The sequence below is a fragment of the Brachycentrus maculatus genome, unplaced genomic scaffold (genome assembly GCF_059751285.1).
Source record: "Brachycentrus maculatus isolate JH-2025_06_01 unplaced genomic scaffold, ASM5975128v1 h1tg000237l, whole genome shotgun sequence".
In the NCBI taxonomy this organism is placed as follows: Eukaryota; Metazoa; Arthropoda; class Insecta; order Trichoptera; family Brachycentridae; genus Brachycentrus; species Brachycentrus maculatus.
In genome coordinates, this window is record NW_028280988.1 from 6277 (window position 1) to 30849 (window position 24573).

General features: G+C 31.0%; 3 protein-coding genes across 11 annotated transcripts in view; 1 reads left to right on the forward strand and 2 right to left on the reverse strand.

Moving 5' to 3' along the window:
- Positions 1-352: 352 nt before the first annotated feature.
- Positions 353-24573, reverse strand: part of LOC148306568 (uncharacterized) — a 100120-nt gene continuing 75899 nt past the window's right edge. For 2 of the 6 annotated variants that reach the window (XR_015837982.1, XR_015837979.1), the window contains exon 2: positions 3385-4389. Coding sequence is in view for 1 of the 6 variants with exons in the window: in XM_088264732.1 (XP_088120858.1) it covers positions 353-617; positions 2350-2588 (504 nt within the window). In the remaining 5 variants the exon portion in view is untranslated. Of the gene's footprint in view, positions 618-1609; positions 2590-3384; positions 4390-5362; positions 6388-24573 lie in introns of those variants that run through there. The other 4 variants (XR_015837981.1, XR_015837980.1, XM_088264732.1 and 1 more) reach the window with 3 other exon arrangements.
- The window catches only part of LOC148306569 (uncharacterized), a 198861-nt gene continuing 174819 nt past the window's right edge, over positions 532-24573 (forward strand). The window contains exon 1 of the mRNA XM_088264731.1: positions 532-588. Within this exon, the coding sequence (XP_088120857.1) occupies positions 543-588 (46 nt within the window). The 5' untranslated portion in view covers positions 532-542. The remainder of the gene's footprint in view (positions 589-24573) is intronic.
- LOC148306570 (uncharacterized) overlaps positions 6925-24573 on the reverse strand; it is a 93080-nt gene continuing 75431 nt past the window's right edge. For 2 of the 4 annotated variants that reach the window (XM_088264730.1, XM_088264729.1), the window contains one exon: positions 6925-8072. In XM_088264730.1, coding sequence (XP_088120856.1) covers positions 6998-8071 — 1074 coding nt within the window. In that variant the 5' untranslated portion in view covers position 8072 and the 3' untranslated portion in view covers positions 6925-6997. Of the gene's footprint in view, positions 8073-12245; positions 13614-20481; positions 20773-24573 lie in introns of those variants that run through there. The other 2 variants (XM_088264728.1, XM_088264727.1) reach the window with 2 other exon arrangements.

Here is a 24573-nt window from a genome sequence, read left to right on the forward strand (position 1 = left end):
ACCCGAGGACGAAGAGAGCTGACCCCAGCAGTTTACAAAGACGATAAATTGGGGTGTAGCCGGGAAGAAGATAAAAATAAAAAATCATGTTATTTGCCGTCTCCCAGTATGTAAAAAGTTGAGATCTTGAATACATCCAAATACAAGATCTCTGCTCAATAAAAGCTTTCCCAATGTAATCATAGATATCTCTAGTAAACTCATATTTACAATGGTCATAAATTCAATAATTTTTGTAGGAGTTAAAAAAATTGTAATAAAAATACTCTAAATAAAAGTTGTGTGCGGACAACACGTGTAGCTTCTCGCGCACCCGGTCGCGTACTGATCTTGCATGTTTGAGGTTACACCTTCAATTTGAATATGTTGTTTTATATCTATATATATATATGTTGAATTTTCGTGTTTCAGGAATCTGGCACAACCACGACAACACGGTAGCGCTGTGCGGGGCCGGGCGCGGGGGCCGATAGTACGGGTGCGGGGGCGCGGGGGGCAGGGGGGGCCCGGCAGGGCGGCGCCGCTCGTCGCTCGCCTCCGCCATGGGGCGCGGGGACCGCTCCAGGCCGCCGCACCACAAGCCCGAAGGTGAGCCCCCTGTCGCTCTATTCATCATCCTGAAATCATCCGCAGCATTCCTCTGTATGTGCCCGATAGTTACCTAAGAAAGCATCGGCATAGATGTTTCTAGGTAACTTACAGGACTCTCTTATGGTAGAGAAAGTCCAAGTTTCTGAGGTATCTCTACATGAGAGACCATCAGGAAGCATTGGTCTGTATGTGCCCGATTGTAACCTAAGACAGCGTTGGCATAAATGTTTCACATTGCTATATACAAGACCAAACTGTATATAGGAATATGAAACCTACAGGACTCTCTTATGGTAGAAAAAGTCCAAAAGAAGTTTCTGAGGTATCTCTACATGAGAGACTATCAGGAAGCATTGGTCTGTATGTGCCCGATAGTTACCTAAGACAGCGTCGGCATAGATGTTTCACATTCCTATATACAAAACCAACCTGTATATAGGAATGTGAAACCTACAGGACTCTCTTATGGTAGAAAAAGTCCAAAGAAGTTTCTGAGGTATCTCTACATGAGAGAGCACGGCTATTATTCTTGGCTCTACCCGACCGAGTTTCTCCAGGATATGCTTGGCTACAACAATTTAGAGACTAGAAGGAATGTGTATTTAATTACGCATTTTTACAGATTGTTGCGCGGTATGATCTTTTTGTAATCTGTGGTTCTCGAAACTAGTTGTGTTTACATTAATAAACACAAAAGTGGTTTTATACAAGTGTTTGATTCAATTATGTTTTAATCATCATATTATTATACAAAGTTTTTTCCAAATAAATATGTAGATAATATTGTTTTTTGACATCTCAACATTGATGAAGAAGAATATGGAAGTCTAGGCATTTGCGGGGCTGACGACCGTCATAGGCTGGTTTAAATGATCACTTTACTTTGAAAGATTATCGTATACCCACACACAGGCCATGCCTTTGTCGGATCTTTTTTATATTCAAATATTTTTTTTGTATTTGTATTTATATTGTTGTAAAATGCAAAAGAATTAAAAAGAAAAAGAAAAAAAAATAGTTCTATTAGTACTTAGTTATATTTTCTTATTTTTTCCTTTAAACATGCTTCTTGCCTAATGTGTTTTTAAATGCCTATTTACTTTACCTTTAATTGCTTTATATTTTGTATTTTGCCCTGTGTTTTCTTATTTGTTTTATCAGTATTGTTAACCTTAATCCCATGTCTCAAAATCATTAATGGAAATTACTTATCGGGAATATTTTATATGAGACTTTTGAATGTAATATATTTAAATAAATATTTAAAAATTTCACAAAACTAAAGCTTCAGATCAATTAAATATTAAACCATAATTTTCAGGATCTGAGTGGTCAGACGGTGGAAGCTCAAATGATGTATTTCTGAGTGGTTTCACAACTCCGAGAAAAACTCCAGTTTGCGAGCTATAATATTTGGTGTGATCGAAGTTTCGTATAATATCTTCTGGTATACGAAACGGTAATATCTTTCCAGTCTCTGAAAATGGTTTGGTTGGTGCAACTGAAGGTATTGTAGAGTAAATATTCGGTTCAAAAGTAGCCTTTGTAAATGGTGGAGGATCGTCACCAACATCTAATGGAACTAATGTAATATAATATATCAACTTTTTCTTTTTGATACAGCTCACGTCGACACAGACTGACAAGTCATAAGAAAGGATATTCTTTAAACTATCATTCAAAAATGTCATCGTATTATTTTGGTAGAATCGAATGTAGCATAATACTCGGCTTGGGGTGTTGTAAATTATTTCGTACATCTTATCAAACTCCGGATCTTTTATTGACAGTACACAAGTAATGGTATTCCTCTTATTATTTTCTTCGTCGTTTGGTGAAGGAAACTGTTGAGTTTGAGAGGTGCCATATTGAAGATTTTTCCTTAAAAAGCAGGTTCTTCTTCCTTTCTTAAGACGTTTTTCCTGGGCAAACGTTATCGATGGTCCTTCCGTATAAAGTAAAAGCCAAAACAATATCCATGGTGTGATTAACTTCATTCTGTAAGCAAAGAATTTGAAAAATCAGGAAAAGTTAAAGTTAAAGGCGTCTGTCGCAAAAAAAAATTAAGTGAATTAGTTTACTTCTAAAATATCCGTAATTTATTTTGTATGTTAAAAGCATTGATAACTCTGTGGTATTACACAAAGTGAACAATGGATGATAAGGAGAGCGTTTTAGTTGTAAGTTTACCATCATTCATTATTTTCAATGATCTTTTGTACTCTGCTCTTTCAATTGATCGTTATGTAAATTTATGCTTTAAAATACTATTTAATATGAGTATTTGTTTTTTTAAACATTTATCGTTCTTTCATACATAAATTGTTTAAATTTTAATAAATTCTTTTCTGTAAAATCATTTTTAAGACTTGGCATTCTTTGTTGGGAAATCTACAAGACTTTTCTCTATTCAAAATAAAAATTATCTAACCATCACGCCGCTTCCTGCAGGGGTAGATAGAGAGTTTAGAACGCCACACCTGTTTTAGGAAACAATCTACGCCTCTCATGCATCTCCTCATACATACTCGTCTATTATTCCGAATAATACTTGACCACTTTCAAGTATTTGAAAAACTTGATCATGCCAATTTTTTTTCGGTATTTTTCTACTTTTATTACCAACCACATTCGCCTCATAAATTTGTTTAACAATACTTTTTCATTCATTCCATTCACATGTCTAAATCATCTTAACACACTTTTCTTACACCCCATTGTTGTTTTATTGTTGTTCTCCCTCTCGAAAATGGGTTTAAAAGATTTTAAGATAAAAATAATGTTAACAATATATGTTTTTTTCAAAATATTTAATATCAATATAAAAGTACAAAACTTAATATGAAAAAATAACACAATTGCGCGTTGTCTTGCGGTCTTTGAAATAATCGTTATTTTGAAATAATAATAATACAAACATTTAAACGAACGTAATCGATTCAAGTATTTTTATTGTAGCTAGATGTACTGGGCGTTCATTATCGTCAAGTTCATGGAAAATTCATTGTTATCATTACTTATTGATAAAAATAATTGGACAGGATCTTACAGGAGTCTGAAACTAAATTTAAAAATTAAATAAATATCAACATATCCGAATGGTCTGAAGGTGGCAGTAAAAATGTTGCATTTCTGAGTGGTTTTACAACACCGAGAAAGACTCCAGTCGAAGTGTTATAATATTTTCCGGGGTTAATATCTGGTAATTCTTGCTTTGGTGAAGGAAAAAATGATCTTGTATCAATCTCTGGAACCGACACGTCTGTGGAAACTGTAGATGTTGGAGTGTTCCCAGTAGAAAGAGGTCGCCCAGTTGTATGGTCATGATGACTTCGAGTTAAGTTTGCACTATTTTGATTTGATGGTTCTATTGGTTGACCCTCATTTGCATCAGGTTCGACAGTTGAGAATAAGGTAACATAGTATTTCAAAGAGTTCTTTTTGTACTCATAACGCAATTTATACTTATTAATTTTTAAAATACCTTGTATAAACGTTATTGTATGGTTTTGGTTGAATTGAATATAATATAATACTTTATGTGGGTACTTGATAGGTCTCAATTCGTATATTTTATTAAGCACTGGATTTTTTATTGTGAATTCATGAACAATGGTAATTTGTTTATTGAAGTGTGGTACATTCGGTTCTGTTTGAGGTGAAATATCTTCAGAATTGTTCTTTAATGAACCTGGCCTTATATTTTGCGTAGTATGTATTTTCCTAGCAAATGTTATAGTTGGTCCTTCTATATAAAGTATTAGCCAACATAATATCCATGCTGTGGTTAATTTCATTCTGTAATAAAAAAATCAAATAAAGTAAAATATTTTACCGGTTAAAACCGATTTTCAATAAATAATCCAATTGTGAAACCCATTTAACCGTAATTTAATTTAAATGGTAAATCTTAGTACAGATTCGTTCTCCAAATTCGATTTGAGTCCAACTTAGATATAAATTATTTATATTAATTCATACATTTATCGTACTCCCACACAAATATCGTTTTTTGATAAATAATTTTATTTAAATCATTTAATTGACAATTTAAACGTATATAATCAAATTTCATTTTTGTAAAACAAAAAAGGGATTTTCATTTTCTAAAGACTTTCATAATCGGAACAAAATAGGGATTACTATTTTTATTGGTAGATTGGGAGTTCAATTTGTAGAACTCCATTTTAATTTATGTATTAAACATTCCTTGGAAAATACCATAACTAGGCAAAACAAACGTCACAAAAAAGATTTTTTTGTTTTTTTAACAATTAAAAAACACTTATTTTATTATAAATATTACTTAAAGTAGATTAAAAGAAAACAATGTTTGATTTGACGTTTAATACATAAATTTCCATTTTTAAAAAATCTTTTAGTCAGATATTTGATAATCTTTTTAAACATGTTTACAACAGCAACATGATATTCCTTTAATACGTCTTTTTTACGTTTTGATATCTCAACATAGATGAAGAAGTATATGAAAGCCTAGATATTTACAGGGCTCACGACCTGTCATAGTAAGTTCAATAAAGGTTTAACAAAACCTTTAAACCGTTAATAAAGGTTTATTTTGTGAGTATTTTGAAAAGGTAATTGTATTTTTGAGGCATATAAATGCCCAGACTTCCATATTCTTTTTCATATATGCTGAGATGTCAAAAATAATGTAAAAAAATACTCCTCATTGGAGATAATCTAGGTATGTGAACGTATTTGTGAGGTATTTGGACACACTCAAAATGTTGAAAATAAAATCACATAGTTAGTTTTTTTACATATTTAATATAAAAAGTATAATATGATCAAAACACGATTCTTTAACATAAAAAATACAAATACATCCACTAATAAAACTAGAGCACATTAATATTCTTTCTTTAATTTTTGTATACTTTTAAAGGTTTATGTTTTATTAATACATATATAGTACGATATTAAGTTTTTTGTTCTTTCTTGTCTGAATTAAAACGGGCGGTATCATTATTTCGAGAAGGAATATTCAAAATAAAGTTTTGCCAATATTAAAAAGAATACAAATAAATATATATATATAATAAGGGTGAAAACTGCTATCGTTTATTGATGTAAATATGATAAATGTGTGGTTTATCAGATACTGGTGGTCTGAGGGTTGTAATGAAAAAGTGACTTATATTTTGGAGAAATAAAATCACTTTGTTTTTTAATCCACTTACATTTTTATTGAAAATCAATTAGTTTCGGCAACAACCTGTTGCCCTCTTCGGGGTTTGTTTTATGACTTGAAGTTAATGCTTTAAATATCCAAAATTAAAAAAAGAGTTACTTTAAAGTTGGTAAAACATGCTTTCATGATGGTAGTGTTTTTAAATCGTGGTCGATGTTGAGCATTCACCAAATAAATTTTCAACGGAGATTATGTTGGCTTATGGGGCTGTAGGTTTTAAAAGCGAATTATCAACACTTTGCTTCAAAGGATTAATCTCTTCATTTGGTTGTTCTGTCGGAGTCGGTTGTACTATTTGAGAATGCTTTGGTCGACTACGACGTGTAGTAGGCTTCGGTGTAGAAATACAAACGTAATTGACGCATTCATCTTTAGCTAAACATAGAGTGCATATTGCATAGGGAATGAATTCATATGCGGACATATGCGTATTATAGTTGCTGGTCGTCTGAGGAGCCGCAGAAGGTCGAGGAGTAAAATTTTGCTCAAATTTTAGACGAAGCACAGGAGTTGCATGAGTGAATCCACCAAAATAGAATAAAAGGCAATATAGCATTGCCCACTTGGTCGTGAAATTCATCCTATAAAAGAAATTTCATATGAAACTGTTTAGAATACAAAAACAAAGAAAAAATTCTTAATGTTAAATCTGTTGCAACCAAAGCAAACAATCTTTGCCTCTTTCATATTAATGCATTTTTTCATTCACAACTTCCGTTTTTTCGGTCTTCCTCTGCTGCTTTTCCAACTGCATTCATCTCATAAATTTATTTACCGTTCTTTCCTCGCTTATTCGTTCCACATGTCCACACCATCCATCAATATAATATACCTTTCATGATTTTATCGGTAATGCTTATCTAAGCATTGTATTCACTCCTTATTTCACCATTCTAACATCTATCATACATCGTTTTGAAACACATTCATTTAAGAGATCGCATTTCGACTGAATCCAGTCTACTCTCATCCTTCTTTTGCCATTTTCTGGGTTTCTTCACTCTTCACGCCACTTCACTTCCGTACATTCCATAAAAAAACATATTTTTGTTTTGACGCGTTTTAGGTGACAGCTTTATAATAAAGCTATATATTAAAATAAATAATAATACAGGCAATCAATATCTTAAGTCTTTATTTGATGATTAGGAATAATACTTAGCAAGTGTAATAATACTGTGTGTACTATATTTATTGGAATGCTTCGCAAGGATTATCGAAAAGATGGCAATTATTATCTTGCAAGCATTTAGTAGGAATATTGGATTTGCAACAGACTTGAATGACTCGCATGCAATTGTCTTCGTCGTTATTATCGTCCTTTTCCCAGGGGGTGTTCTGAGGGTAGTTTTGACGATTTCCCGAAGGAGCGGGCGGAGGTGGTCTCGGGTTTTGGGGCCTCTCGTTAGAGTTACTCTCGATTCGCGTATTTTTGGGAAACTTTGGACTCGCTCCAGGAGGCGGTGGAGGCTTCGCAGTGGTGGTTTGCGAGATAACTTGAGGTTTCAGATCGAATCCCGTCTCGGGGCTGGGAGGAATCAAATTCGGGTCGTTGTCGTGCTCTAGAGGATCAGAATGATCCGAGGGTGGTAATTTAAAAGTCGGTTTTCTCATCGGCTTCACCACGCCTAGGAAAACGCCGGTTTCAGAGTTGTAATACGCGTTAGTATCGATGTTGGGTATTTCGTTTGACGATGGCGGCGGTTTCGCCATCGTTGTTGGCCTATTGACCGGCGTTTCTTCTCCCAAACTAGTCTTCGGTCCCAGGCTATCAATTTTTGGAATGTCTTCTAAGTCTAAATCGTCCATATCGTAGTCAGATGGATCCATCGGAAAATTGGGCAGAACCGCTGGAAACGGAAAGAGTAGAAAAGGATTTCCAATGTAAAATATTTTATTTATCGGACAGTATATTTCGTAGATGTTGATCTGATTTCCGTTGGGGACAAACGTATTGTGAACTGTCGCAGGATGGTTGTCAATATTTGGGGCGGGTTGCTGAGGTAGCGGAGCCGCGTTCCTCCGTATTATGTACGTTTTGGGCAATTCCGGAAACGTTTGGCTGCCCAGAAAGTAGAACGGGTAGAAGTTCCTCTTGAATCTGCTGATGTAACCACCGGCTGTTTCGGGATTAGGATTTGGTTTTTCGGATTCGTTACTTCGTTCGATTTGCGCCCACCTCCTATTTCTAATGAATGCTTCCGTTGATCCTCCAAAATAGAAGAATGCCAAGAAAATTACCGCCCATCTGGAGTTCAGGTTCATTCTGAAAGAAAAAAAAATAATGGAAAAATGGGCAATATTAAAAGAATCAATATTCAAGAACATCTTTTATTATGATGACTTGATACAAACATAGTAAAACAAAAACAACAAAAAAACGATTCAATGCTTTAATTCATGCAAAACTTCCCACATGCAAAACATTTTTATGACAAATAAAAATATTCAAATCATAATTATAGAATGATGGTCAAATTTTAAGTCACATGGAAAAAAAGGGTTTAAAAATGTTGACATCTTAACATAGATGAAGAAGAAAATGGAAGTCTGGATATTTAAAGGACTTATGACTTGTTGTCATAGGATGGTTAAGTGATCACTTTATACATATGCAACTTTCACAATTCTACCCATGATTGACAACCACACTACTTAAATTTTTGTAATTCCTAGATAAAAACGAGATTTGTGAACAATTATTTGGATATACTCAATAAGTTGTGAATTTAAAGAATGTATTGTTTCAAGCGATGCGTAAAAATTAAAATGTATTAATTCAAACATAAAGTATCTTAAGAGGGATTGTTCAATGAACTAATAAACTAAACATTTTAAATCAAATTGTACAAAATTTACAAAAAATACAAAGGCGTTGTGAAATTAAAAAGCAAGCAAATTACGAAATATGTGAAACCAAAGACAACCAAATCGAAAATTATGGAAACCTGCTTGGTAAATACACAGTCTCGATAGTATTTAGTCAATGTGTCTTTAAGGAAGATTGGGATTTAAAACAAGGGATTCAATAATTATAAAATCATACGCTTCAAAATATTATATTGAATTAGGTATGTAATTTTTTACTCAAGACACCAAAGACCTAAAACCGCGGAATTATTTGTAAAAAATAAAATTACCCATAACACATGCATATCATACAAACCCCAGCGCCAGCGTCATTCTGTTGAAGTTAATAGGAAATTTAAGCCTAAGAAAGTCTAGTATAGTGTAGTATAAGCGGGGCTGAATACAAAAAAACCTCCCTCTTGATACCGACAAAAGTTATTTTCTGTCAAAAAAAAATTGGCGTTGGATATAGCGCCTCCTGGAGCTGGCCCTTTAAACGGCCGTATATGCTAGCGCCGACCCTGTAAACGTTTAATCACAACCACGAAATATCCTAGGATTTCAGTCAACTGTGATATTTATTTTTGTGTACCATACATATTTTTATGATAAACAAGAAAAGTTTTTTTAAAGCATATTTATTTGTGTAGGAAATGAGTGCAATTTCTGTAAGGTTCTTCGATTCCTTACCATTTTTTTTAAATAATAAAGAGAAATATTTGTGTTTTTATTATTTACAAAAATACTTCAATTTCAGACTATTTCTGCGAGCCAAAGCGACTCATTATGAGAAATAGGTATCAAATTGTGGTAGAGTGGGTTCGAACCAAGAAACTCTGACTCAAGAGTCCGCAACACTACCCACGGGACCACAACCCGACATATATAATATACATATAATACAGCAAAACGATGAAAAAATATTGTTTTGCCGTATGAAAGTATTGAAAGCGGGCGAGACCTATCCCAAACAATAACGATATTACATTTTAATATCTCAACATAAATGAAAAAGAATGTGGAAGTCTGGGTAATTACAGAAAAATATTGAAAGGAGGTGAGGCCTATCATAAACAATTGTGGAACTACATTTTAATATCTCAACATAGATGAAGAAGAATATGGAAATTTGGGTAATAACAGGGCTTGTAAACCATCATAGGCTGGTTAAGTGATCACCTTGCACAATAGCAACATTCGCCATTCTACCCATGATAGACAAACACATTGAAAAAATATTTGGAACTCCTAGATATCTTGGGTCGCAGTACATATGAGTTCACAACAGACTTCTGTGTTGTATTAAGGAAAGCTTATATTTAGTAGAGACCCTTTTATTTGTATGCAAGATCCGAACCATGGATTATTATCACATACTGGGAAACGCATATAATCAAACGTAGCTTGTAGCATTTTGCTAAAAATGTTGTAAATTACGATATTGCCTAGTGATAAGATATTAAGACGAACGAAGATGGTTGAGTTTATTATTACAATTAAAAAAAAATCAAAAACATCATAAAAATAGTCTAATGAAATAATAAATAATGCCTCTAGTGTATTTGATGCAATATTTTTTTTCGACGTTATGTCAATATTTATGTCAATATTTAAAGAATTTTGAACGATAATGAATTATAGAAAACAATAAATATCTTTGCGTAAACATAATTTTAGATATTGAAGATAATTTATCATTTTTACATCAAAACAAACGCAATATTTTTTTAACAGCGACGATAATGTATTTTAACTATTCGAATAATGTTCTCATGGTAAAAAGGATGAATAAAAAATAATACAATTGGAAAATAAACAGACGTCATATAAGTTTTATATAAAAAGTTTTATTTATGGTTTACAAAACATTTTATTGATTACAAAAAAATCAGTAACATTTATCACTTTGTTTCAAATAAATATTCGTAAGCATTTAATTACATTGTAAATAGTATTTATAAATAAACCTTGACGAACTCAAAGTAAAGTCGAGGCAGCGATTTTTAAAAGTGAATAGGTAAATCATATTTTTGCTTATTCAACTACTAACTTGAATAACTTACAAAGTAACTTTGTTTAAAATCACCGTACAAGTTATTTTGTAAGTTATAAAAAATAAAATTAAAAAGTAAACGCTACAAATATTTAGTATAGCAACTTGTTCTTCATTAAACAAATAATAATTATAATAAAAATATATATCCGATATGTATAATAATCAAATTCCACATTTTTCAAGTTTATTAAAAAAATATGTTTTGTTGTAGAAGAAAACTTAATTACAAAAATTCATCAATAAAATGCAATAAAAATAATCAGTTAAATTTAACTGATGAAAAATGTAATAAATACATTTTTTTTTCCTAAATCAATTTCTTGGCATGTTTCAAACAAATTTGTTCATCGTTACATTTGAATAAAAAACGAAGTTGAAAAATAAATAAACACCTTATTCTACAATAATATAACTATTAATATTACATAAATAATAGGGTACGAACAATATATATTTTTAACTTAAACAATGATTACAGTCGATTCTGGTTAAATGGGACACATCGGGACTAGGCCCAATTAACCGAAACAGGGTTGTCCAATTAATTATAATTGGTTTTATTATACTGAAGGAAAATCGATGCAACACCTTTTTTTCCGTTTTTGAGAATATCGCTTTTAAAAATAAAAATATTATTAGTAATGGAAGCATTGAAACGTCCGATTTTAAAATATTTAAAACATATTTTTTAAAACCCTTTTTTAAGAATGATCATATATAAAATTAGAATCGATAAAAAAATTAAAATTTTGAGCCAAATTTTACATCCTTATATCAAACAATCCAAAAGCCAAGTTTATTTTTTCTAACTTATTCATATTGTAAATAAAAAAAGTCAAAAAGTCATTAGAAAGTATACTTATGATTAAATCAATTAATAAATACATAACGTTGCGATAGCTTAACAAAGTTTATTGATAAACTAGAATAAAATAAAACCGATTTTCATGTAAAAGGAAAAAGAAAAGTTTCTTTTCAACTGTTAAATATATATATATTTTTAATACTGTAAGAAATGTATTTTTAAATATTTTTTATACTCTATGATGTTTTATTTAGCAAAAATGGTAAAAACAATTCAGTATCAAAGTGTGGAAAACACCATGGTACAATTATCGTTTATTTGACCTATTTCGCAAATAATAATTGACTACAGCTATTATACTAACATCAATTGACGATTTATTGCAACAAAATTTTAATGCAACTAAGTATCAAATTAAAGATTTGTTAAATTTCACACAATTTTGGCACATTGTAAAAGAATATCATCCGAATGTCGGACTCACAAATAACTTATTATAATAAGATCATATTTCATGTAAAAAATACCTTCTGCATTTTGATCATATTTTCAAAACATAGATTGCTAAATATTAATTTGTCAAACGCTAGCAGCTTCACATTATAATTATAAAAAAACTCTATATACATATATATATATATATATATATATATATATATATATATATATATATATATATATATATATATATATATATATATATATATATATATATATATATATATATATATATATATATATATATAAATCTTCAGTTAAGATTCATAAAGTACATACCTAAACCTTAAAATTATTGCATTAAAATGCGGTACATACTGTAGAAAGGTCGCTGCAAATACGTACATCTATAAAGGAACAACAAAGATCAATTAAGACTTTATTATAAAGCGTCTTAGTAGAATCATACACAGGCTAAATTATGAAAATATCAATCCATTTTCTTGCACACTGGTGGCAATTTCAGAAAGAGATTTTCCGAGCTCGGTATCGCAAGGATTATCGTAAAATGCTCCCGGACACCCGAGCCGAGTGAAGCAGTCGTTCTGGTTCGCGGTCAAAGGACAGCACTTGATGATGGCCCAAACGCAGCGGTCGGCGTCGGTGACTTTCTGTACGTCTTGCACGTTCTGCTGCGGGTTACGATTGCCGTTCTGCATCGGTCTCTGCGGGCTGGGCCTCTGGTTGCTAGGTCTCTGGCTATTGGGTCTGTTGGGACGAGGTCTGCCCTGGTTGGTGGAGGACGAAGGCCTAGACTGAGTGAGGCTCGAAGGGGGCCTCGGCTGAGGGACGCTCAATGGGGGCCTCGACTGCACGAGAATCGAGGACGCCGGAGGTCTAACATCGTTGGGATCGACGTGCTCGACGGGCGGCTGCGTTACCGAGGGCGGCCGGATCGGTCTCACAACGCCCAAATTAATTCCAGTCAAAGAATTGTAATAATCATCGACATTAACGTCAAAATCGCCTCTGGTTGGGAAACCTGTAATATTACTATTAGTTTCATCAGTCGGCGGAGTATTGGGCATACAAACGGGCACAGGAACAATGAGGAATTGTCCATTGAAAAATGGCGCTGGAAAACCACTTTGCGCATTGTTCCATGGAACATTTACGGTGGGATTTGGATAGTAATAATTATTCACTTGGTCTCCTTGGGGGATAAATGTATTATGGACTGTTTGCGGACGAGTCTGGAAAGGGTTGAAGAAGGGTTGTTGGTAATTGTACCCTCTGTTGGCATCTGGGAAAATGCCCGATTGATCGGTTACTTGACTCGGTAAATACGTTTGCATTTGCGAGTTGAAAATCGCTTCCATTTCTGGATCGAATTGCGAATCTCTGGAGATCCTGTCGTGTCTCTGCCTCGCTCTTCTCACGCGAGTTTTAGGCTCTTGGTGCGGATGATCTGGAACCTTGACGTTCATCGATTTACTTAATGGCAAGTCTGCTGGATCGTCCGGGATATGAAGGGCACGCGACGCGGCTTTATTTGCTTCATTCTGATCTTTTCTTCGGTCGCTATTAAAGGCTTCCGTGAGAGAAACTGCGTAGATGATTACCAACAGGTAAAGTAACGTCTTCGTCTTTAGAGACATCTGCAAAAAAAACATATATTTATTCGAAAGGCTCTTTATTTTATATTTAACAAAAAATCTATATAAATCAATAAACTGTAGGATTTTTTTAAAAACTATTTTTTTTTTATTGTAAATATATAAATTAGCATCCAACAATTTATTTTTACTGTAGTTTTATTTTTAAAATGAAATATCAATATTATATATTTATTAAATATTAATTATGACACAGTTTAAATCCCTTTTCCACTCAAATTCGCACCTAGTAGTGCATACGGTAGATCATTGGATTGACGGAGTGTTATTCTAGATCATCAATAATATAAAGGCAAATTAGTACATAATGTAAAACTTTACTATGAATATGCACTATTTTTCAGGTTGATCTTTTTAATCGGAACCTTTACATTTAACTCGCTAAGCTGCCTATAGAAAAAAATGGTGAAATGACGATCTAAGTATAGAATTAATTTAATTTTTATATTAATTTGTAGCATTTTGAAAAAATATATTCTTGCAGCTCAAGAGGTCAATAGAACTTCTTGCTTTGTTTGTGAGCACTAAAATCATAATGACTGGTGAACGCTTAAAAAATCCGTTTTTCATAAAAGCGGTTCAGCTTAATGCATACGATATTTGTGAAATACGCAAGAAACAATTTAAATTTTCTCGTTAATTGATTCGGCAGTCACTTTGTGGTAATATCAATCAATATTTGATTTAAGATGTACTTGGTAAATACCATTATTGCTTAAAATTTATTGTGACACGTATTTCTATGCATTCCGTGTCAGAATAGATATATAGAAATAATAATATTTACCAGGTAAAACTTGAATTAAATATATTTTTATTTTTTCTTATTTTGCTATTTATTTTGATTGAATCGCTCTGAAAACATGATTTAATTTTTTGATGCAGCTTATTTTATTCACAACATTTGAAAACACTCAAAATATTGGGATTTTTTTTTATTTGATTTACTATTTAAACATTTCATTATACTCTGCGGTCACGGCACTAGCAAATAATTGGCGACTATCCCCGCTTCATTATAATTTCGGAACTACATGTATTTGCATTCAAACTCTGAATTTGACCTTCATTTATTCCAGAATTTCCAATTATGGGACGGGTTTCACAATATAGTGATGCTAAAACACTGTATTTGTATAGTTAATTAAATACAGTATTCATATTACAATTCACGCGAAAAAGTGGTAAGTGTGTTAAACTCAGAGATATTTCGTGACGCAATATCAACGCGCAGATAAACACGCCTTTTCGTGTACAGATATCATAAAAATATGAACAAACTGAAATATCATTAAATAATCCTCAGTATGTTTGATGTAACTTTGCTCGATTATAATTTGTTCAAATAGCAGTTATTTTTTAAAATTTTAAAACCAACGATTTTAAAAGATATTTAAAAAATTAGGTCGCGGAATATTTTCAGTTTATGTATTAATTTTAAATCAAACACAGATTTTTTGAGTCTACTAAGTTGTATTTTATTAACAAAAACACATGAAAACAATATATTGTGACAATTGTTTCGCCTTGTTAGGGCATTAGCAAACGAATGTTTGTTTGATAATGCCCTAACAAGGCGAAATAATTGTCACAATTTAATTTTTTTATGTGTTTTTGTTAATAAAATACAACTTAGTAGACTAAAAAAATCTGTGTTTGATTTAAAATTAATGCATAAATTAAAATGGAGTTCTACAAATTAAACGCCAAATCAATAAACAAATGAATATTTTCAGTGTAAAATATTTTTGAATAATTTTTAGTTAGGACTAATAAATTATCTCTTTCGAAATTTGTGGATATTTTTAGATTTTATGTAAACTAAGATTCTCTATATTATAGAGTCTATTACTCTGTAAAAAAAAATATTTACATATTTTATTAGCTTTTATTGGGGTAATGACACTTTTAGAAATATTGCAGGAGATGCCAGTCAGATGTTGTACCAACAGATATGGCGCCATTTTGCTCAATTCTACAATGACACTCGCGCCATCTCGCAGCATTTCACCTTAAAATCAATTATTTCGATGTGTCTCCCGATGTAAACAGTCTTTCCGCACATTTTGACATATTTAACTTGTTTTAAAAAAAAATGTGATTCTGTCATTGTTGCACCAAATGAGCGATATATGAAAAATAAATGAAATAGAAAACACACATTTATAATACTTTTAATTCCACATTTCTGGCTGTGAAGCAATGAAAATATTAAAAATCTTTGAAACGACAAAGCAATCGAAACCATAGAAAATGTCAGAAAGTGACAGCAACTGTCAAAAAGCACGCTGTCCATCATGAGCAATATTTTTTTTGCGTTTGTTGCTGTTATGTTTAACAGATGGCGCTGCTATTACGGTCAAAATGAAAAAATTTTAAAGCATCTTTTGAAAGTCAAATTACATCTTTTAAAAAACATATCATTTTCCATTGCAAACTTTTTGGTTTTTGATTAAGTATTATTTTTTAAAATAAAAATGGTATTTGGTAACATTACGTTTCAAAAAAATGCATTCACTATAAGCAATCAAAATTATCATGTGTAAATAAAGCAATAAAGATAAAAGAAACATCCACGACAATACTACGTTATGAGAAATACTGATAACGATTAGTTGTTAAAATAACTCAATTTTAACATTAAATTAACCAACTTTATTTACCAACCTAAAATTGCATCTATTGTATCTCCGGATTTTGTTGTTGATTGAATAAATTTAATTTAATTTACGTTGGAAAAACCGACTAAAAGGTGTTAGGTCTTTTACGGTTAGTAGCGAAAAGCTGACTAGTCGGCTTTTGATAGTTTATGTGTTAAAAGGTATGTTCATTCATAAAAATACTAAGTTTTTTTAAAATATTTTATTAAAAAGTTTATAACTCAACTAACTATGCCATAACAAATAACAGAAAAAATTCAAAGAATATCATTATTATTTATATTCAAAGCATTTACTTTGTGGTCAAACATTTTAATTGATATTAGTAATGTTAGTAAATAACCACTCACCGACTACTTCTGTCTACCGGTTTCGAGACGTACCCGTCTCTTCGTCAGGACATACACTACAATTTAACAATCATGCGAACAACACTACACCACACCCACTTAGTACTATTCACATACACTATCACTACACATGCAAAACACGCAGAGCGAGTTGTTAGTCCCACCATGCTTTAGTTTCCCAAAAGCATGGTGGGACTAACAACTCGCTCTGCATGTTTTGCATGTGTAGTGATAGTGTATGTGAATAGTACTAAGTGGGTGTGGTGTAGTGTTGTTCGCATGATTGTTAAATTGTAGTGTATGTCCTGACGAAGAGACGGGTACGTCTCGAAACCGGTAGACAGAAGTAGTCGGTGAGTGGTTATTTACTAACATTACTAATATCAATTAATATCATTATTTTTTGCAATACTATTTTTAAAATTAAATTTAAAAATAAAAAGAAGGTAAGTGAGTTATTCCATTAAAAAAATATTATTACCTTGAAAAGAAGCTCACTATAAGCTTTGTTTAAGTTAATATTTACTTTAAAAATAAAATTAAACCGCGACGAAAAAACTGGTCTTGCTGGTTTAACGTGACCTTCGGAAAAAAATGAGCATGTCAATATGAAACATCACATGTACTCATTATGTCAATATGCTTAGAAAACGCTTGGCCTCTTGACTCCAGCCAAATTAGGCAAATGTAATCTGTTGACATGCCTTTAAAATACTTCTCCGCATACTAACGTGAAATATTTAATCCGGGTAGAAATTAATTAAAATTTTTCATTTAACGGTCAAAAAAATATTTTACATATTTATAGTGAGATGGGGTTTGCCGGATTTGATTTTCCGAGTGGAAATTCCGAATAGGAAATAAAGATGCATTCATATTTAGAAAAAATATTTTGGGTGGTTTTCCTGTTATCTATAATATATATTTTTTGAGATATATCGATACTCGTTCTTACCAACCTGCTTTCGGTTAATCGGTTTCATATATAGTTTTTTTAATATTGCATGTATTTTCTATAAAGACAACGTTATTTCGCCATGGAAGACTATTATAACCTAAAAATATCGTCGATACATTTACAATATTTCCAAATTTCTGTTCAGAAATTCTGGACTTTGCTTCACTTTGGCTTCCATAGTTTTTAAAACTTAAGTTTTCCTTGATAAATACCACTATTAATAATATTACCAAGTAAGATTTAAATTAAAAATTGATAGATATTACCGTAAAGTGACTGCCAAAAAATTATAAATTTATATTATTTAAACTTCATATACAGAAAAGAAATATGTACATTGGTGGGCTTATTGTTAAAAAGCAACATCTTCCAACAAACCAAAAACATACCAGTGATATTGGTATACTTTTTTAAAAATCTATGTTGAGACATGAATAAAAAATCTACATAAAATTTAGCTTTATAAACTAAAAAGTGATTAAAACAGAATTGAGAGGAAACATGTAACATATGTATATACATACACGCTGTAAATATTTTCAAAAAAACTTAAGTATCGTATTAAGGTTATCAAAGGCCATCTATTTTATCATGATGTCAAATTGCAGGAACGATAGATTAATTTAAAAGGTCGATAATTTTTTTAATGAAATGTATGCATATAATAATATGGGCTTTCTTATTGAAACCTTGTGCTAGTGTTGCAACGTCCGACTTTATTCTTCAATCAAATGTTGACATTTAAAATACAAGTATTTCCCATGAACGAGAAAATAATGGCACCTGATTACAAAGTCGTGGGTATCGAATTGATTCCCATAGCGAATATTGAACATAATTAACCTATAATAAGATGTAAAGGATTTAAAAGAAATGCTAACGTCGTAATAAAAATAAAAACATATTATTATACTTCATCTGCCTAATTATATCACATTTTTTTTTAATATTTCATTGTTTTTGATATAAACAAGCACTAACGTATATTCAATGTTAATATTTTTTTAAAATCTAAAATAAGCAAGCATTTGAGGCTAACGATAATTAGGGAAATATTGAAAATCCTATCAAAGTTTTTTTAAGTTTTAATAATAAAAGACATAAGGATACGATTTTAATGAATATATTTCACCAATTCCGACCCGTTTCAAGCCTAAAATAAATTATTTTAATGTTTCAACTGGTAAAAAATTATACTATAACTATATTCAAAAACATGTATCACAAACGTAAAGCTATATTTATCATTTTTAAATATCGTGGATTATTTCAAATGTTTTTATTACGTACATCGCACTATTATCTTTATACATGGGAATAAAAATGGCTGAACGAAATAATTAGTTTTTTCAAATCAACGTTTAATTTGGCTTTTAAACTATATTATAGTTTTTTTTACTATTATATTATTTGTAATAGTTTGAAACTATTGTTTTATTTACTACATTCACAAAAAAATCTTTGGATTTTAAATTAATACCAAACCTACCGACTTTTTATAATTCTGATCATAAAATTTTACAAATTACTAACAAAATAACAATTAACACAAAAAATTATATTTTGAATTACTTCACGACCTTGTATCCACGTCCTATGTAAAAATGTTTTAGGTCTAAAAGAGTTAATGAGATTTTAATTCCAGTCTGTAGGAAATCATTATCTTTGAAGACAGGATTTCAAGAATGCAAAACAACCTGATTCTATCATTATAAAAATAATTATCCAGTTGCTAAAATATCTTGAAATAAAAACCTTATTCAGATGAAACTTTGAAAGCAGCATATTAAAAATATACATTAAAATAAAAGCGGAATAATAAACGAGTATCAAAAACAATTTTAAAAGGGTAGCTTCAAAGCTTAAATAAAAATGACAATGCGTTGAAAGGATTCTGTTTATCATTTTATAATCTTCAACCTTTCACTTACGCATCAAAATGTTTTGCATATATTCAAAAAATGAATCCCTGATATTGAAGAGAACTTATTTATGTGATCTTCACTTTTATACAGTACGTTATTCAAGAATCAGCAAAACACACGTAATTATTAACAAAGTTAACATTATTTAAAAAATAAAAATAAAAAACTTATAAGCGTTCAAAAAATTAAATCATAAAGTATGCTTTTCCAAAAAATTATATTAGACCACCATTTCATTTTTACCGATTCAATAAACATCGAAGTTTTCTATCGTCAAGTATGCAAGAAGACACCAATAAAAATCATTAAATTAAAATAATATTAAACAGTCGTCTTTAATGTACATCCTTCGAAAAAATCCTTCAAAGAATGTTAGATGCCCGTCTGCATGTAGAAAATAACAGATATAGAAGAATGCAGTAAAAAAAAACCGTAAGTCGACCAGTCGACCAGCATCGTATGACGTCCAAATATAACAGCAAGTATGAAGGTACATCAAACTAATATGAGAGTTGGTGGTCAAACGCAATTATCCACGATAATAAGTAACACTGCCAATTTAACGGTAAAATTCTTCGCTTCATCTTTCTTTAGTGTGAGTGACGAAAACTTGTTTTCTCAACAATATACACCGGTAAAACCTATTTTGATGCAAATAAAGAATATTAAAATTGAGATTTAATTGCTAAGACATGTTGAGACCTCATTATGTTTAATCAACTAAATTGTTACATAACGAATTTGACCCCTGACTTTCAATTTATATAAATAAATGGTGACGGGTCAACATAAAAATAAGAAATATTTATTTTCTTTTTATTTTATTACAAGCAAAAACTGATCAAGTTACTTTTAAGTAATTAAATATCATAAAGTGAATAACAAAGTAAAGTCCTACGATATACAATTTGCATAAATACCATAAATCTTTTTAAGTAATATAAAAAAAATACTTACTGTAAGTGTGATGTTCTCCTTCAATTTTCTTTGGCACTAGTCACTGGATAAAATAATATTATTTTCACTTAATTTTTATTTATTCACAATTTGCCGTAGTTTCTTATCCACATAATAACGAAGCAAATAAAACTTTCTGTTTTTATAAAATATTCGATATTACAAAAATATTCCTTCACCAGGAGCGCAGAAAACGATCGGAGAGATAAATCGGAAAAGTTCGCACACAGTTTGCAAGTAGGCATACACCGTTTCGTCAACGTTCGATCGCAGCGAACGCTTATGAGCGACTGTTTTATAACCACGCGGAAGAGTGGGTATATAAAGGAACACAGGTCACCGACGCGATACGATCAAATAGAATACGGAATGCTCGATGCTTCTTAAAAAGCATTGGAATCGAAGCAATTGGAATCGAAAACGTTAAGAATATCGATTTATCGACCCAGAAAGATAAATGATAATCTCCAATATTTACATTATTTTATCTGTCAAAAAAATATCTACAAATTGTCAAAAAAATATGATTGCCAAAATTTCTTAAGGATCATTTCCACTGATCCAAAAATGTAATACATTTTTTATTAAACTGTACTTAAGTTCATAATATTACAATAAATATGTTGACCACACAACTACACATATGTGGAAGAGGCGAAGAATGTTTGCAAGGACAGAGTGGTGTGGCGCTCTATTCTCTCTGCCTACCCCTGCGGAGAAGCGGCGTGATGGTTAGTTAGTTAGTTAGTTATGTTGACTACACAATATTATAATTATATTTAATTTCAATTTTATATTTCAAAGTTTAATTAAAGCGCCCTCGAAGTGGTATTTGGAGTTAACAGTATAAAATAAATTATCCAAACATACATTTTATTATTTTAGAAATTGTTTTCATAGTAATCATAATAATAATTTATACACACATATATATATATATATATATATATATATATATATATATATATATATATATATATATATATATATATATATATATATATATATATATATATATAACATGGTCATCGAAATCATTCTTACTACCCATTGACAAATAATTAACAGGATTTATTTTAAATTCCACAAAATATAGGCTTGAAGAAAACCTTTCAGTACAAAAATTATGCAGGATTTTTTACTCTCTCAATTTCATCGGTCGTGAACCCGTTACTGAAAAATGTAAGTAACGTTATTTATGTTACCAACTCAATTATTTTTTGCGGAGAGATGATGAATGAAAACATTGTTGTACGGTATTTTAAAAAACATGAAGGTAGATCATTTAAATGTAGCGTGAATAAAAACAGAGAAGAAATGCTTTAGTAACTGAAAAAATAGAAATAAAATTTATGACGTTGCTGACAATTCAAACGGTCTACTACAAAATATACATTATTTTAGAAGTTGATGTATTCAAATTTAAAAAAAATGTTTTGTTCAGGTATAATAAATGTATATAAGTATACAAATTAAATCAAGTTTTTTTTTATATATCGTCTTTGTAAAATGCATTATTATAAAAGTGATATATTATTATAAAGCTGAACATGTAAGTACATTTTTGAGTTCTAAAAAATTCAATGATTTTCCCATTTATAAAGATGGACTTAGGTAATTTATTGACTCAATTAGACTTCTTTAATTGAAATCTCCATATATAAGATGTTCGATTCTGATTTTTTGTACATTTCACGATAGCAATTTCGGAACGCATGCCATGCATGACGTGTATTTACTTAACGTTCCTACCAAAATAAGCTTATTGACTTTGTCTGAAAACGAGTAAATTATATTAACCCACATACATACATTAATTAAAGTTTATTATACTTACTTCAATCCTTTTCAATGATTAGCACATTTGGCTACTTGAATAAGGTCTCAGGTTCAATTACTGACGATATTTAGTGTAATAATAATACTACGTGCTACCCTGGAACGAAATACTAATCACCTTGCATTCATGTAGTATATGATTAAGATATAAATACATTAACACTGCTCTTTGCGCTCATCACTATGCGCGTATAATATGCAAAGAAAATAAATACTCTAATTTGCTAGAATTTATTACTGCATGTGTTTAAGAGGAAATAATTCATTTTAAACACACAAATTTAAAGAATAATTATTTTACTGAGTGTTGCATAGGAAAAAAAACAAGCGCCAAATAAAAAAAAAACATTGTATTCATTTTCATAAATACTCTCATATACCAATGTTGTGTTTATGAGTTTTTACCTACATTCATACAAACATGAAGTTACTATTCATTTCTTATAAAAATAAAATTTAAAAAAGTCTTTAAAGTTTATATATTATTAAATTTAAAAAAACACATCACAGAAAAAAAAATTCTGCTCCAGGATTTGAACTAGGGTCCTCCGATTGTCAACCAGGAGCTTTGTTCAACTAGTTTAGCATACCTCGAGAGTGAAATTGACGGATACATATCGTCTGAATATTTAGTAAGACCCTCCATAGTAAGTTATATGAAATTTACCCTAGGATATATCGCTCACTCCTTTCAAGAACGTCATAAATAAAAAAAACTTGATTTTTCAGGAGAACGTTTTTAAAGTTCAAACATAAAATACAATGTATTAAAAATAAATATCAAGCCACTTATTTTACTTTTTACTGTGCAACAGATCTTTTTAGGTAAAACCTGAATATTTTTTCTCCATTTGAAAAATATTTACTATATTTAAAAAAATAATTAAATAATACATTTTCTTCAAAATGCAAAAAAAACACTTTCTGCCCTGTAGCGGGTAAATATTAAGTTAAAAATATGCCTCTTTTGCTGGGATATAGTACACTTTCTGGGCAGTACGAAAACATGCACAACTCAAAATTGACGATTTTTGATTTATGACGTTCTTGAAAGGAGTGAGCGATATGTCAAAAATATATGTAAATAATATATTTATTTAATTTCTAAAAATTGTTAAAATCTAGAAGTTGCCATCAATCGACGCTTATACTACATCTAAATATAATCGTGGTACGAAGTCTAATTTAATGTTTACCTACGCGATACTAGTCACATTTCCCTACTTCAGTTTACGATTTCTTCGAGTACCTACACGTGTTAGTACCGAGAAAACAATGTTAGATTCTTCGAGTTTTATGCGCGTAATGCGTCATTCAAATTCCATAGCGGGTTCTAAGGCAAAGATAGGAAAATACGATTTAAAAAGTATTTTTATTTATCTGGGAAATACGTCGTTTACATCAAAGTTATAAACACAGTATGTTGCATCCTTCTAAAGTCTGAATCGTAAACTTAAGATGATGAACGCAAAGCAGATGTTTATATTAACTCTCGGTCAGTCGGAAGCTGGCCGGTCTCAATATTCAGGTTCTATAATAGGGAGTGGAAATAAGAACTTGTATCTGATGAAACATTGATAGGCTCATTTAATCTCCATTTAAGACTGATGCCCTGGTTTCATCTTGAAAATATGTATAAGGATATTATCTTTTGACATCTCATCAAAGATGAAGAAGAATATAAAAGTCTGGGCATTTACGGGGCTGACGACCGTCATGGGCTGGTTTAAGTGATCACTTTACACACGTGTAACATTCACCAATTCTACCCATTATTGACAACCACGCTACTCAAATTCTTGGAAGTTCTGTATATATGAACCAATTTTACAGAACATATACAGAACTTCCAAGAATTTGAGTAGTGTGGTTGTCAATAATGGGTAGAATTGATGAATGTTACACGTGTGTAAAGTGATCACTTAAACCAGCCTATGACGGTCGTCAGCCCCGTAAATGCCCAGACTTCCATATTCTTCTTCATCTTTGATGAGATGTCAAAAAATAATATGAAAATAACTCCTGTAATTGGAGATAATCCAGATTTTGTGAACAAGTATTTGGACACACTCAAAATGTTGCAAATGTATAAGGATATTTTTTTGAAACACTGGTTAACCGTTAAAGTGCTGAATATGTTACATACTGTGTAGTTAAATGAGGTTGAAAGTAGACTGACTGCAGTCGTAATGCAATCTCTCAGACTGCGGCAAAACGATGTACGATAAATATTCGAATATTTGTACAAGAAAA